Source organism: Sinocyclocheilus grahami, unplaced genomic scaffold, assembly GCF_001515645.1.
Source record: "Sinocyclocheilus grahami isolate Dianchi unplaced genomic scaffold, SAMN03320097.WGS_v1.1 scaffold463.1, whole genome shotgun sequence".
Classification (NCBI taxonomy): Eukaryota; Metazoa; Chordata; class Actinopteri; order Cypriniformes; family Cyprinidae; genus Sinocyclocheilus; species Sinocyclocheilus grahami.
Genome location: NW_015505642.1, coordinates 667,773 through 683,634, shown reverse-complemented (window position 1 = coordinate 683,634; position 15,862 = coordinate 667,773). Strand labels below are relative to the sequence as shown.

The window sequence follows — 15,862 nt, the reverse complement described above, 5'->3', positions numbered from 1 at the left end:
TGTGTGTGTGTATATGTATATGTATATGTATGTATGTATATATATATATATATATATATATATATATATAAAAAAAATTTTTTTTTATATATATATATATATATAACACTAAATTAAGTTGGGTTTTTTTGAGCCCATTGACAATTTTCTTTTATTTTAATCACTTGATTTTCATAGATTTCTCATAAACAAGACTTAATTTGTTATTTTGCTTCTTAAGTAAATGTATCATATATATATATATATAAAAAAAAATTTTTATATATATATATATAACACTAAATTAAGTTGGGTTTTTTTGAGCCCATTGACAATTTTCTTTTATTTTAATCACTTGATTTTCATAGATTTCTCATAAACAAGACTTAATTTGTTATTTTGCTTCTTAAGTAAATGTATCTTGACTTAGGAAACTTTAGGCATTTTCACAGGAGAACAAGGCAAAAAATACAAACTTTTGCAGTGTGATCTGAAGATGCAGTAAAAGCTATTTCCGTATTCTAGTGGTTGGAAGGAGAGCTTTTCAAGGCAATTTTTTTTTTCTTTGAAGCATTGATAATACACGACATTTACGTTTAGAGACCATATTGACATGAAACTATTGTTACATTCAATTTATTCCTTACATTTTCTTTACTTGGTCTTAAGTCTTACATTTACTTCATAAAACCTGCAAAAACCCTCAACATTATGGCTTACATTAAAGTATTCAAGAGCTCAAACTACATTTATGCCTGTAAAATTGCAAAGACACTTTTTTGTAAGTTTTGGACCAGTGTTAATGTGGCATGGTTACGTGTGCGATGACCTGAAGCCAGATGGTCATTACGTAGCTAACAAGAAGGGAATGTGCGCCGCTTCATTAGTGTCTCGTTAGTGTGCGTAAGTATGTTTATGTGAGGTTTTGATCTGTTGCAGAACTGTGACAGGCTCGGTCAATGACAGAAGGGTTTGGTCACTCCAGGCCTCTCAAAGAGCTCTTTGTGTGTGAATGTCTTTGTGTCTGTGTTTGGAGATAGAAGACGGCCTGTGCTTTTAAAGACAGAGGTAGTTTTGGGCGATATGCTCCATAGTCCTATCGTCCTATCATCAGCCTGTGAGATCGCCGACACACGAAATCATCGTGCTAATTTATTTAATTATTTACTTGCTTAGTTTCATAGCTGTAGAGTGAACCAACTCCAGGGTAAGGTTAAAAGCAGCCAAATGTTAGTGTAATCTATCAACTACACATTATACCTTTTTAACCAAGTAGCATATGGATGTCATATCATAAAATATTTTTAATATGACTGAATTTGTATTGAACATGATCACAATTTAAATAAAAACATTGTAAGTTACTAATTATAATGCTTACATTTCCTCAACTATATTTAAACAGCAGTTACAGAAAACGAGCAAAGAACATTTACATTATCAAAGAACATCATCACTGACTTCAATTTAGCATAAGTTAATGAATCTTATACTTACATCGCACGTACATCTGCACTTTGTTTATGTTGAGAGAATTCGCAAGAGAGCAGAATTCAGTCAGCGAGCGCAACAATGACTCATCTGAGCGTCTCTGATTGGCCATTGCATTCATGAGTTCAACAGAATCGTGTGTGATTGGTTATAGCGTGCAACACTGTAAAAATGCGTAAAGAAATATGATGTGACAAATATGCCCTAAAATTAATTTGTGTCTGTGTTTGGAGATAGAAGACGGCCTGTGCTTTTAAAGACAGAGGTAGTTTTGGGCGATATGCTCCATAGTCCTATCGTCCTATCATCAGCCTGTGAGATCGCCGACACACGAAATCATCGTGCTAATTTATTTAATTATTTACTTGCTTAGTTTCATAGCTGTAGAGTGAACCAACTCCAGGGTAAGGTTAAAAGCAGCCAAATGTTAGTGTAATCTATCAACTACACATTATATCTTTTTAACCAAGTAGCATATGGATGTCATATCATAAAATATTTTTAATATGACTGAATTTGTATTGAACATGATCACAATTTAAATAAAAACATTGTAAGTTACTAATTATAATGCTTACATTTCCTCAACTATATTTAAACAGCAGTTACAGAAAACGAGCAAAGAACATTTACATTATCAAAGAACATCATCACTGACTTCAATTTAGCATAAGTTAATGAACTTTAAAAAACACTCCCAATTTAATCGGTGAAGCTATCTCTTATACTTACATCGCACGTACATCTGCACTTTGTTTATGTTGAGAGAATTCGCAAGAGAGCAGAATTCAGTCAGCGAGCGCAACAATGACTCATCTGAGCGTCTCTGATTGGCCATTGCATTCATGAGTTCAACAGAATCGTGTGTGATTGGTTATAGCGTGCAACACTGTAAAAATGCGTAAAGAAATATGATGTGACAAATATGCCCTAAAATTAATTAGATAATAATACTAGCCTAATAATAATAATTGTCTTGATATCGTCAAAGGCATCAGCCACAGACGATACACGATACTATAGTCTATTGGCACAACCCTAGTCACAGGGCAGCGCAACAATGACTCATCTGAGCGTCTCTGATTGGCCATTGCATTCATGAGTTCAACAGAATCGTGTGTGATTGGTTATAGCGTGCAACACTGTAAAAATGCGTAAAGAAATATGATGTGACAAATATGCCCTAAAATTAATTCGATAATAATACTAGCCTAATAATAATAATCATCTTGATATCGTCAAAGGCATCAGCCACAGACGATACATGATACTATCGTCGTATCGGCACAACCCTAGTCACAGGGCTATTCCTCTGTCCACTGTTGATTGCTGAGAGAAATTCTTGTTAATTTAAAGCTGAACTCTTTAAAACTCTTTATTTCCATGCTCAGGTATTACAGAGGAACCCATGGGGTCATAGTAGTGTATGATGTCACCAGTGCTGAATCCTTTGTCAATGTCAAGCGATGGCTGCATGAAATAAACCAGAACTGCGATGACGTCTGTCAAATATTAGGTGAGTTCTCCAGTAAATGCTCTACATGGTACATTTTATTTTATTTAAATATTATATTATTTTTGTATGTATATCTTGTTTTTTTTTTATGTATTTTTAAGTCCAGTTCTATTTGTAAACGACCACTGTTTTGATTGGCTAATATCTTTGCATATGAAATGTGGTGTAATTCACACTGTGGATAGTCATATGTTAATGAGCCCATGGTTGTGATATTATTTCCATGATATGAACACTTTAGTACATGAATTAGTAGACTTTATTAAGTCAATTCAATCGTGACTTCTGTATTAATTTCTGTTACATCTCTATCATTTTCTCACTTAAGTGGGCAATAAAAATGACGATCCAAACTCTAAGGTTGTGGAGACGAATGATGCACAGAAGTTTGCTGAGCAGATGGGAATCAGCCTGTTTGAGACGAGCGCAAAAGAGAACATCAGTGTGGAGGAGGTGAGTTCCTCAGGGCTCTGTATTAGGACCATTTGGATTGTGCTGTGAAACACCTAAAACTCGCTAGTGTGCAGCTTCCAGGTCTGGAAAACTCTCTAAAATGTACTTTTGCTCTGCTCTAGAATATTTAATTTCATATTTCACAGAATGAGCACTTGAATAATCAATCACTTGTGCACATCCCTAGTTGAAAGTAGTCAAAACAAAATTGTAATGACCTGATGTATGTCTCTGTGTGTCATCTATTTTACAGCGACTTCAAACGCGGCTCATCTAATCAGATTTTATAGCTGTATATGTTGTATGAAGTGTGTTAATATTTATTCGAATCAGTTTTGGAGGGTGCAATAACATATCCGTGTGTGTTTCTGGTCTTTGTGTAGATGTTTAACTGCATCACAGAGCTGGTGCTCCGGGCAAAGAAAGAGTCTGTGGCCAAACAGCAGCAGCAGAACGATGTGATTAAACTCAGCAAGAATAGCAAACGAAAAAAAAAATGCTGCTAGTGGATGGACAGATGTTCCTCTGCACGGCGATCTGCACACGCAGATGGACTGTGATCATCTCACTTAAGATTTCACAAAAACACAGTGCGGAAAAATGCAGTCCTTTTTGGACCTAGACAAACCACAGTGACTTTTTAAAAGAAAATGTACAGATTTTATCAGAGTCGAGGAGTTTTATGTGGAATTTGTGATATTTAATAAAAGATCCTCCTTCTTTATTGAAGGACCAGCAACCTGACGTGATCACCAAACCATGCAGGTTCTTGTATGCTTACTCTCTGTATACTCTACAGTGATTATATATCTCTATTATCCACCATCTCAGGAGTGATTTTTATTTACGTCTTTATTTTGCTTATCTTTCTCTCTTTTTTTTGTGGAATGCCATTGTTTTTGTCTGCAAGAACAATTTGGGCCTTTTTTCCCCTTTTTGCGTTCTTTACCTCTTTTTTTTATTATATGAAAGCATGCAATTACTCACCATGGACTCAAAAGGAGACAGATGCCAACAACTTTGAGTTTTTATTAGTTCATTTTTAGATAATATCAATTAAGTGATCCATCATGGGTTTTTTCTTTTTTTCTCAAGCCTGTTTCATTGGGTGAACCTCGCAAAAAAAGCATCTCCAGGTCACATTTAAAAATGTAAATTCTTACATTTTTGCATAAAGAATATGAAGCCTATGTTTAGGATCAAGCACATTTCATCCGAAATTCTCATTGCCAATGCAAGAAATTTGATGTTTATAAATTGTAAAGTAATTATACATCATGATAGTATTTGTTGTACTTCATTTAACTGATGCTTGTTTAAAGACATTTTTGTATCATTTGATATTTTTTGCTGTAGTACATTAAAAATGACTATTATAGCAATGAGAATTAAAACATCTGGATGTGTTTCAGTAATGTGCATTAAAAAGAGCATTAGCATTAATCATCATGAAAATAAAGTCAATAAAAAAAAACAAGTCTTAAAGTAGGCTTCATTTCTTCATGGAAAATGTGATTTCTTTTTGTCCTTTAGATGTGCATGCTTTCATGAGATTCACCGCATTAGTTCAGGCTTCGGGTCTTCATGATGTGGACAGCAGAGCTTCTTTGACATTCACAGATGTCTTCTGGCTCGTGTTTTTCTGCTTTTGTTTTTCCCGTGAAGATGAAGAGGATGAGCGTGGATGATGCTGCCGTAATCTCAGAACAGTCCTCTCCTTCAGTGTTGCCATACAGTTCTCCTCCGTATCAGCCATTTTCCGACGCTGGAGTCGCATCTTTGGGTTTGTGAATGCATTCAATGAAGCTGATGTTAAGAACAAGATTGCATCATTTACATCTCATGGAAGAGCGACGTTGTTGTGCCATATGAGGTTGAATGAAGCACAATCATCTGGACCAGGAAGACGCTGATACAGGCAAGGTTTAAAAACATAATCACCGTGTTTATGCACAGTTGCAAAGGGTGTATTGCTAATATGAAATGTAATATGTTTTTGTATGTGGTGTTTAAGCCAAATGGGTGAATCAGAATCTTACATTTCTTGAATATGCTATTGACACTTTTACCGAACAGTCTTTATGGCAGGTCCACATTTGACAGATGGCAGATACCTTTGCCATCACTCTGTGTGATCTTCCATTGGTGTCTCTATGGAGGTGAATCTCACAAAAACATGACCATGTCCCAATTCACCTTAAAAGAAAAATATATTTTTCATAAAGGAAATGAAGCTGATTTTTAGGCACCTTAATATTGTTTTTTTGGCATTAAAATTGTAATGTAAAAATGTAGCATTTTTTGCAAAGAATTAAAAAGATTTTTTTAAATGCATCTGCATTAAAGTCATTACATTTTTTTCCTCCATAAACGTGAAGCCAATTTTTAGGCACATAATTTTTTAGGCTTATGTTCTTGTTTTGCATTAAAATGTTAATGTAAAAATTTAAAATTTTTGCAGATTAAGTAAATACATGAATTTGGTGTTTTTAATTATGTGAATTGAAGTCATTATGAAAGAAAAAGTTATTTTAACTTTTCTTTTTTTTTTTTTTGCATTATAGTGTTAATGTAAAGATTTTTTGCAGATATTTTTTTTAATGTAATGCAATGAATTTAGAGCTGCATTAATTACAATAAATAGTACTATGATACATAAATGCTTTAAAATTGAAATATGCAAAACAAAGAAAAAGATTAAGCAACCTAAAACGGGTTTCATTTTTTTTAAATTATTTTTTTAATATCTAAAATTTAATTTAGTTTTTGAGTGGTTTTGTGAGATTCACCAATAGAAATATTTTCATGATTTGTATTAATTCATTAAGCCAAAACACACCACAAGCCCAGGCTGTGCTGTGAGCCAAATTCAACCCAGTCATAAAAACAAAGAAAAAGATTAAGCAACCTAAAACGGGTTTCATTTTTTTATTATTATTTTTTTAATATCTAAAATTTAATTTAGTTTTTGAGTGGTTTTGTGAGATTCACCAATAGAAATATTTTCATGATTTGTATTAATTCATTAAGCCAAAACACACCACAAGCCCAGGCTGTGCTGTGAGCCAAATTCAACCCAGTCATGTGATATCATAAGTGTGCGTATGCATGCACGTTTGACATATTCGCACATGTCCATGTGAACTGTGCTGGTTGAAACACTTTTTTCAGCTGTGGTTATATTATACACTGGAGAAAAGAAATGTATAGTGGACCTCCCCTTTATGAATTAAATCATTAATAAATATTTTAAGAATTAATATTTGGCACAAGCATGTTTGTCCTTGTCTTTATTAAGCATCATCACGTTGCACATTTGTTTACATGCTTTGCTCTTCTCAATGTTTATTGCAGGACTGCGACGATTCATCAGGGTTATTACTGGAATAACTGATGATTGAGAAACTTTTGCGTTTCTATTTTTTTATTCTGATGCATCACAGTGCGTTCCACATCTTTTTAAACATGGACGTATGTTTATGTCTACATTTGTATATAACTTGGTATTTTAAAGGAATCTGTTGGAAAAACAAGAATTTAATAGTTTTAAAAACACACTGGATCGAACTTACTTACCACGGTATTACTTACAAATGTACAGATACATACAATTTTGTCTGCAGTCTGTGTCTGGAAGTGAAGAATATTACAAAATGCGATATATATTAGCTGTGTGTGATAATTACCTTTAAGTCCATTTGGCACTTTTTCTCTGTTTTATTCAAAGTAATAACAGATCATTTAATCGGCATGACTTAAGTATCATTTTTACTTTAAATGTAGTGAGGCTCATGTTGATATGAAGTTGTTTTTTAGCAGCCATTTTTAAGATTTACTGCAAAGATAAAGTGTTTGAGTAGATATATGTATGTTTTTAATGTTAATTTTCAGAAAGTGCATTTCAGGAAGGAAACTTGGCACGAATGAGGCTGGTGAAAACCATTAATATTTGCTTTATACAATATTATTTACTCGGATAGCCCCCCCCCCCCCTTGTATTCCATGTAAAATAGCTTTTTGAATTGTTTATATAACAATCAGACCAACAGGATTCGGATAAAATTGCTTAATACTCAATATTTCTATTAAAATAATTTATCAAATGTCCATTGATCTTATTCAAACAACTTGTTTTTGTCTTATGAATGAAATGTACCGTACATAGAAAGGTGTGCACATCCACTCACATGCATGAAGACCTAGTGATACAGGAACTAGTAGTGTTCGTTTGAGCGACTGGTGACATTTACAGAGAGGATTTGTAGAAATGGTGGATGACCGTAGGAAAAAATGCATTCACAACAGCAGCTCGCACAGATTTAAGACAGACGAGAGACTTGCAAAAACTGTTTAAATGGCAAAAGTTGAGCAGTACAAAGACAATGTGATGAGACGCTTACAGAACAGTGAGTAAAACGCAAGAAAAGAATCTAAAGAAATGACATTGAAATGTTTTTTACATACAGAACAACAGAAGAGAGATGATTAATACTATAAACGCGGCTGCTGTCTGGAAGATTTAAACCACTGCTAATATAACAGCGTGTTTCATTCATCCGCCGTCAGACAGGAGAAGCACTACAGGCATTAATGAAAACGTCCAAAATAATTATAAACATCTGATCCTTATTAAATCACCTTTGTCATATACATCAGCATCAGTTTGGAGCTTTCAAATGCAATTTTCTAAAGTGGCATTTAATGTAATTTGGAGTAAAATGTCATTGAGATTTTGCTTCAGTGATATTTAAATGTCAGAGGATTTTTTTAAAAGCCATTTTAACAAGCTTTTAAAAGGGGACGAGAATATTTACATGCACAAATGTACATTTTATGCATGAATTTTGTTCAAATATTCTGAAAATTGAAAGTTGTTTCATGTGCAATTTAAGTCACATCTATTGAATTATGCATATTTGTGCAATTTCTGTATTTGCATACTAAAAATGGTCACTATGGTGAATATTCATATGACCAGTGTTGGGTGTAATGCATTACTAAGTAATTAATTACTGTAGTTGCATTACTAAGTAATTAATTACTGTAGTTTAATTACTTTTCTCTTGAAAAAAAGTCAAGTAAGGGATTACTCTTAATTTTCCAGTAATTACAGTTACTTCTGATGTAATTGCATTAAGACTCTAGAACAATTCTATATAAAACAATAGTGGATTTAACATCAAAATTTAACTTCTAATGTTAAAATGTATGTTTTTAATGTAACCTTCTCCCTTTAAATTCTTTGGTCAGTTCAAGCATAATTTATGCAGTTTTGTATTATTTATTTGAAAGAATTAAAGGAGCAGTTTCATGTCTACACTGTAAAAAATGATTGTGATTATAACAGTAAAAGACTGTAAAAATGCTACAGTAAAAACCTGTTAACTGGTTAACAGTAAGTTTCCATACTATATACGGTGAATAAATGTAATAGAAAAAGTCATTGTATAATTTACAGTGAAAAACCGTAAATTGACACTCCCAGAATTCCTTGCATGACACTTCATATTTTTTTTTTTTTGTTGTTGAAATAACGTTTCTTCGTTTTTTCTTATTAGATGTGTACATTAGGGTTTAATCTTACACCTAATGTTGTTAAATTAATGTTTATTGCATTATTTCAGTATCACGTATGTCACCATGATGGGGTTTAGTGTTAGTGTGAATGACATTGTGCACCTTCTATATAGAAGTATTGCCCTCGTCAGCTCGTAGAAAAGCTGTTTGTGATGAGCTTTGGTTCATCATGTGACTTTCTCATCACCACCAGTCTTTGGTGGTTATCAGTGCATTACAATGGTTCAAAACAGATATTAACACTTCAATATGATGGTTTATTAACATTACATCAGTTAATGAAATACGGTATTTTGTAAATTTAAGTTAAATCTGTAAAACCTAAAATGTTGCTACCATATTTTTTACGATGAAGTTCTGGCAACCACAGCTGCCGGTATTTTACCGTAAATGTCACAGATTTTTTTTTACAGTGTATCCTTGTATTGTTCAGCTGGCCGAGGCTGACATGGGATTTAGAAAGTAATGAGTAATGCAATACTTTTTAGAGAGAGTAATTAGTACAGTAATCTAATTACACTGCTTAGATGTCATTTGTAACTAGTAATGAATTACTTTTTAGGGTAACTTACCAAACACTGTATATGACTTTGTTCAAATGAAACTTTTATCCTCGTTGACCTGTAGTACCTCTCCTACAGACCGGATCGGATCAATCCTCACTGTGATGTATTGGGTCTGGATGGAGAGTTTTCAGATGGTTTACATTCAGTTCTAATCAGACAGCGATTCCAGTGAATCCTCCGGAAACACTTTACAAACCAGACCACACGACAGACAAGCGCTTACATGGAGATTGTTCTAAAAAAGTTGATTTATCATTCAAAAGTTATACATTTACAAATATATTTATTCCTTTTTTTTTTTAAATTCCAAACCTGTTTGTGTCTTTGTACGTATAAAAAAAATCACTCTTTGGGTTTCTCCGAGCCAAAAAACACCTTTGCGAGAAAGAAGACCGCTGCATAGCTTTGCTCAAAATCTGCCCGACTTTCACTGATTGAACCCAAAAAAAACACACACACACACCGAACACAAGACAGAAAACACACCCAATTACAGCTCACGATCAGGACACAAGTGCTCCCTTCATTCTCATAGACTGGAGGAAGTACACCCTAGAAATGACCCGGGCTGCGTTCAGAATAACATACTAGCATACTACACTCTCAGAAATAAGGTAAAGAACTGTCACTTGGGGTACCCTTTCAAAAGGTACTATTTAGGGGTAAATAAAGGTACAAAGATGTACCTTTACCTTTAGATGTACCTTTTAGCTTTTGTCTCTTACTGTAGTGCCCCAGTAACGATTTTGTACCTTTTTTTCTGAGAATGTAGTCATATTATGCCTGCAGTATTTTTTGTATGCATGAGCTATTTCAGTTACCAAAGATATACAGCACTCTGTATTGAATATGTTGTCCTACAATGCACTTGACTTGACCTTCCATTTACTGTGCGACAAATGAAACAGAAGTAATATCAACTATTTAACATTTCTACACCGTAAGAAAAAAAATCTGTAAAAAAGTGGGAAAAGGTACTGGTGATGTTCTGCCAGGACGTTATCTGTTAAGTTCACAGACATTTTCTTTAACCCTGAAGTACAACACAATGCAATGTATAATTCAAGATATGGGTAAATCAACAGGGAAAATTCTGGCCTATTAACACAGTACCTTATTTTTACAGACTTTTCTCAGTGTAGTGACATATGTTTGACAATCTTTTTTTTTTTTTTTTTAATGAATTTAAAAAAAATTCAATTTGAATTTTTGGTGGCTACTACACTAAAAAAATGCTGGGTTAAAAAAGGACAAACTCAGCTATTGGGTTGTTTTGACACAGCTATTGGGTGTTTTGACCCAGCTATTGGGTTGTTTTGAACCAGCTATTGGGTTGTTTTGACCCAGCTATTGGGTTGTTTTGACCCAGCTATTGGGTTGTTTTGACCCAGCGGTTGGGTTGTTTTGACCCAGCGATTGGGTTGTTTTGACCCAGCGGTTGGGTTGTTTTGACCCAGCGGTTGGGTTGTTTTGACCCAGCGGTTGGGTTGTTTTGACCCAGCGGTTGGGTTGTTTTGACCCAGCGGTTGGGTTGTTTTGACACAGCTATTGGGTGTTTTGACCCAGCGGTTGGGTTCAAAACAACCCAATAGCTGGGTTTGTCCCTTTTTAACCCAGCATTTTTTAGAGTGTATGTTACATTCTGCATACAGTGGCACATTATTTGTCTTTTAAAAAACAGTGTGTGTGTATACTGCGCAGTAGGCAGAACACTAGTATTTCATTCTGAACACAGCCGCAGTTTCAGTGCATCTCAGAGGATTGAGATTTTCTAACGGTGAGTATCATCTAATGGTGTCTTTAGTTTGGTGTTTCTCTCTGATTTATACTGCTTGTATGTGTGTATAGTTTTTCAGACGCAGTCTACAAGTTCCAACTCAACACTTCTGCTCTTTGGTTCATTGGCGTCAAACTGTGACGCACACGGTCTGAAGTTTGTTATCAAGCAGTCCTGAGAACATTTTCTCCAGAAATGTGCTAAAAAACAAGCAGGTACATTTGATAAACCAGCCACAACGCATTTACGCTAACAATTTCTTGTTGCATTATTATTTGTATATGTTGCGTGCTTTTATAAGTTTTTGATTCTAAGCAGCTGCTGAAAGTTAATTTTATATAATATTCATGTGGTTGTTAAAAAGTTGTTTTTTAATCTAAAATGCCTCTGTGAATGAACCAAAGAGCAGAACGTCTGTAGCTGTTTTTGATTTTAATGTTGCAGCGTTCAAACATTATCTATAATCAGGCCCACACCCAATCTGTGTCCGAAAATTTAGGCCGATTTATGACATTCACGTCGTGCTACGCCCTTCATATTTTCAATAATACTGCAGTACTCTCATATTACTCTCATAAATCAGCACACATAAAATGCAAAAGACGTCCACAGATTCTGCCTGGGCCTGAAACTACATCGTGATGCTGAAACCTTTGTCCTGAACCGTCTGAAGTCCAGTTCATCCTGAGTTGAGTCTCTAGCGAATGCCGTGATTGGTCGGTGAGCGGATGTGCCTCCGTGAATCTCTGGCAGTGAGGTGAGGAGAAGCTTTTCGAGGCACTCGCAGGGGAAACAGACTTCTGATAGGACTGGAGAACCCAGGGTTCTGGGAACCCTGTTGAACAGACCCTGACACATGGCTTCACCCTATCGGACGACGACCGTGTCTCAAGATTTGTGTTCCACTCCTAAAGCTTTCTGAGGGAGGATTGTGGGTACAGATAAAGTGCAAAATGGCTCAAAGCCATCAGAGAACTCGGTTTGTCAGTGCCGTGGTTCTCAACCAGTGGCTCGTGACCCAAAAATAAGTGGTTTTACAGTCAATTATTGGGTGCTGAGAGCATAAAACCATTGATGCATTATTTAAAAAAAAAAAAAAACGGTAACACTTTTTCAAATTTTAACCTTTATGTATAATGCATTATAAAGGTATTCATAATGTACGTTGTAATACATTCTATCTTTTCAAAAATAATTGCAAGCAAAGTTAAAATGCATTGTGATATTTGAAGGTTTGTCATATTTTAATGCATTTTACTCTCTGAAGGTGTAACAATGAATAGAGAAGTATGATAATGTATTATACTGTAACTGTGGTTACAATTATTCATGAGATCATGCAATGCATTATAAGGTGCATTGCAAGGCATAATTAATGCATTCAAACTACTTTAATAATGCATTATATATAAAGACTTGGTGTTACCAAAATATTTATGCCTAAGATTTATGTATTTGCATTAATTGCATAAAATTTCAATCTGTTTGGATTACACAGTTTTAACATAAATTAATAACCTTAATGCAATAATGTAATAAATGCAATGCATATTTGTCAGTCAAACACAAATGAAGCCGATAAGAAACAGGTAAGATTTCTGTAATAGTATTAATAAACTGAATGTGTTTTAAAAACACAGTAACCAGGTTTATACATTTAAATGGATTTACTCCAATTGGAGTTTTAACAAAAACAAACTAATGAACTTGATTTAGTGCATATTTGTCAGTCTTGCATAAAGGAAACAGAGAAAGAGGAAAATTAAAGATCAGATTAAAAAAAAATATATATTTTATTAAAATAATTTTTAAAATGTGTTTATTCAAATTGCTTAGAATCAGCACAAATCTGTTTATTGTGAAAACAATTCAGTTAAAATGAATGAAAATAGTTAAAATATGGCTAGCTGTGGAACAAGAAAATATTCAATTAGTTAAATTGTACTAATTTTTTGATTAATTAATGAGACATATATAAACCTGGTTATTGTGTATTTAAAATGCATTCAGTTCATTAGTACTATTACTGAAATCTGACCGGTTTCATTTACGTCTGACTGACAAATTTGCATCACATTAAGTTTTTTATGCTAATACTGTGTAATCCAAATGGATGGAAATTTTATGTGCAATTCAAACACATAAATCTAAATTTAGATCTAAATATTTTTGTGAGCGCATCAATGTAACCAATTAATGCATTTCAGTGTTTGATTTTAAAGATATTTTTGTTAATTTTGTACAATAAATAATGCTGTCTTTTGATGAGCAAAACCAGTTGAGAACCACTGATCTGGTGATTTTGACTTTCTTTCTGTCGTTTGTTGTACCCTTCTCTCACGTCTGTTCTCACACTCTCTTCCTCCATGTCTTCAGATAATCTCAGTTCTTCTTGAAGAATGAAAAGAGGCGCTTGTCTCCGTCCGAGAGGCGATGCGCTCGTCTGGATGGAGCTCCTCCTCGTGACCCGCTGAAGGAGTACGGAGGATCCTTCCACTCCTCCTGGTGTTTATCCATCAGTTGTTGATCGATAACTCTGTGCATATCATCCTGAGGGAGAGAAACAGACATCAGGGCTTCATCTGAAGACAGAAAAGAGCCATCGACAGACAGACAGAGGTGAGTGAGAATGGATGAACGTGAGTCCTGCGACATGAAAGCTGTTTTCACACTTGTTTTACATTGTTTGGTCTGAACCAGAACTCGATTCACTTCCAGTGTTGTTATATTAACAAAACTAAAACTGTTAAAAATCAGTTTTGGTCATTGAAATCAATCTGAAATGAAATAAAATCTAAATATTACATGAATAAAAAAACGTAAACCTAAATGTCTTAAACAAAAATTAGAAATGCTGCCTTGGCAACTATCTGAAATATGAAGTTGAAGTACTAACATTATTAGAACTCAAATTAAAATTAAAATAAAAATAAAAACTGACAAAAGCACATAACAAAACCTAAAATAACAAAAATAAAAGCTAATTCAATCTATTAATAAATACTATAAAAGTAATATAATAATAAAATAAACAAATAAATAAAATAATAATAATAATAATAAAAAACTTTCCTTCTCAACATCAGCCTATTTTCACATTCAAGAGAAGACCCCAAAAACATAACTAAAACTGGAATAAAAATAAAGCTAAACAGAAATATTTATATATATATATATATATATATATATATAGAACTAAGAAAAACATTTCTGAATTTACTGAAACCTAATCTAAAATTGAAAGTATAAAAATAAAAGCAAATTCAAAAATATTAATAAAAAGTAAATAAAAATTAAAAATAATACTGTTCTTTTCACATTATCATTCAGAATACACCAAAAATATTACCAAAACTTAATCTAGAATAAAAATAAATTAAAGCTAAATAGAAATATATTTTTAAAAGCTAATAAAAGTGACAGAAGCACATAAAAATACCTAAACTAAAATTAAAATTGAAAATAAAAAGTAAAAGCTAATTTTAAATATTAATAAATACTATAAAACTATAAAAAATAATACTAAAACAACACACTGCTGGTCTCTTTTCACAAAAGCAAAAGCTTCTAATCGTCTTAATGTTTGTTCTAGTATGAAAATGCCCTGAAGAGCCACAGCACGATGACATGAACGATGACCTCGTGACCTCGTGACCATGGATACGGGTTGGACGGTGAACCCGAGCTCACCTCTAAGGCAGGAGGGAGTTATCATAGGGGAGAAGGGGTCTGTATGGAAGCTGAGAAAGGCCACTAGATCAGAAACCACAAGAGCCACACAGTGAACAGCCCTGAGGAGGCAAACTGCAGGCGGGAGAGAGAGAAGGCAAGCTAAGAGTTAAACACACATTCACGGGACGCGGGTGAGAAAGAGCGACAGAGGTAGAGTTCATCTCGGATTTAATACTGAACTGAGAGGAACAGACGACACACGTTCATACACTCAACAAAGAGTTCAACAACCCATGCCACATCAGTATGTGCTGCATTTCTCCATCAGGGATCATTTTTCAAATCTATCATTATATGATTATTGCTGTGATCTTTATAATATGAACATTAACTGGTGTTCGTTTAGCAGTGATAATATTTTAGAAAGGTTGTCATGTACAAAAGTTGAGACAACCATTTTTATCAGGACAATTTGAAGGACTTCTTTTAAGAGATGGAGCCACAATTTTATCACAAGCGCATTTAAAGATTCGTTTATAGAGTTGTATGCGGGTCAAAGATGAGACGTCCCATTTTGATGTTCACATAAAATTTAATTTACAAAAGTATTTTATATACATAGAAAGCATATTAAATGCAAGGAAAGTGTCTACTTTAATGTTTATAACTTTTGCAAATAACTTTTGTGGAAAAAAAAAAAATCGAAATATGCATGAAATAATGTTCCATCGTCATTCAGAGTAACAGATTTATTTATGTAAAAATGAAATAATATACTTATTCTGACCTGTACTTATTAATATATACTGTATATATATATATATATATATA

The 15,862-nt window shown here is 33.7% G+C and overlaps 2 protein-coding genes across 3 annotated transcripts in view; one reads left to right on the top strand and one right to left on the bottom strand.

Moving 5' to 3' along the window:
• The window catches only part of LOC107553026 (ras-related protein Rab-35-like), a 15,416-nt gene extending 10,512 nt beyond the window's left edge, over window positions 1-4,904 (top strand). The window contains exons 4-6 of the mRNA XM_016235103.1: window positions 2,862-2,986; window positions 3,315-3,439; window positions 3,823-4,904. Of these exons, the coding sequence (XP_016090589.1) occupies window positions 2,862-2,986; window positions 3,315-3,439; window positions 3,823-3,945 (373 nt within the window). The 3' untranslated portion in view covers window positions 3,946-4,904. The remainder of the gene's footprint in view (window positions 1-2,861; window positions 2,987-3,314; window positions 3,440-3,822) is intronic.
• Window positions 4,905-13,344: 8,440 nt separating this feature from the next.
• The window catches only part of LOC107553048 (bicaudal D-related protein 1-like), a 38,796-nt gene continuing 36,278 nt past the window's right edge, over window positions 13,345-15,862 (bottom strand). For both annotated transcript variants that reach the window (XM_016235129.1, XM_016235131.1), the window contains one exon: window positions 13,345-13,909. In XM_016235129.1, coding sequence (XP_016090615.1) covers window positions 13,742-13,909 — 168 coding nt within the window. In that variant the 3' untranslated portion in view covers window positions 13,345-13,741. The remainder of the gene's footprint in view (window positions 13,910-15,862) is intronic.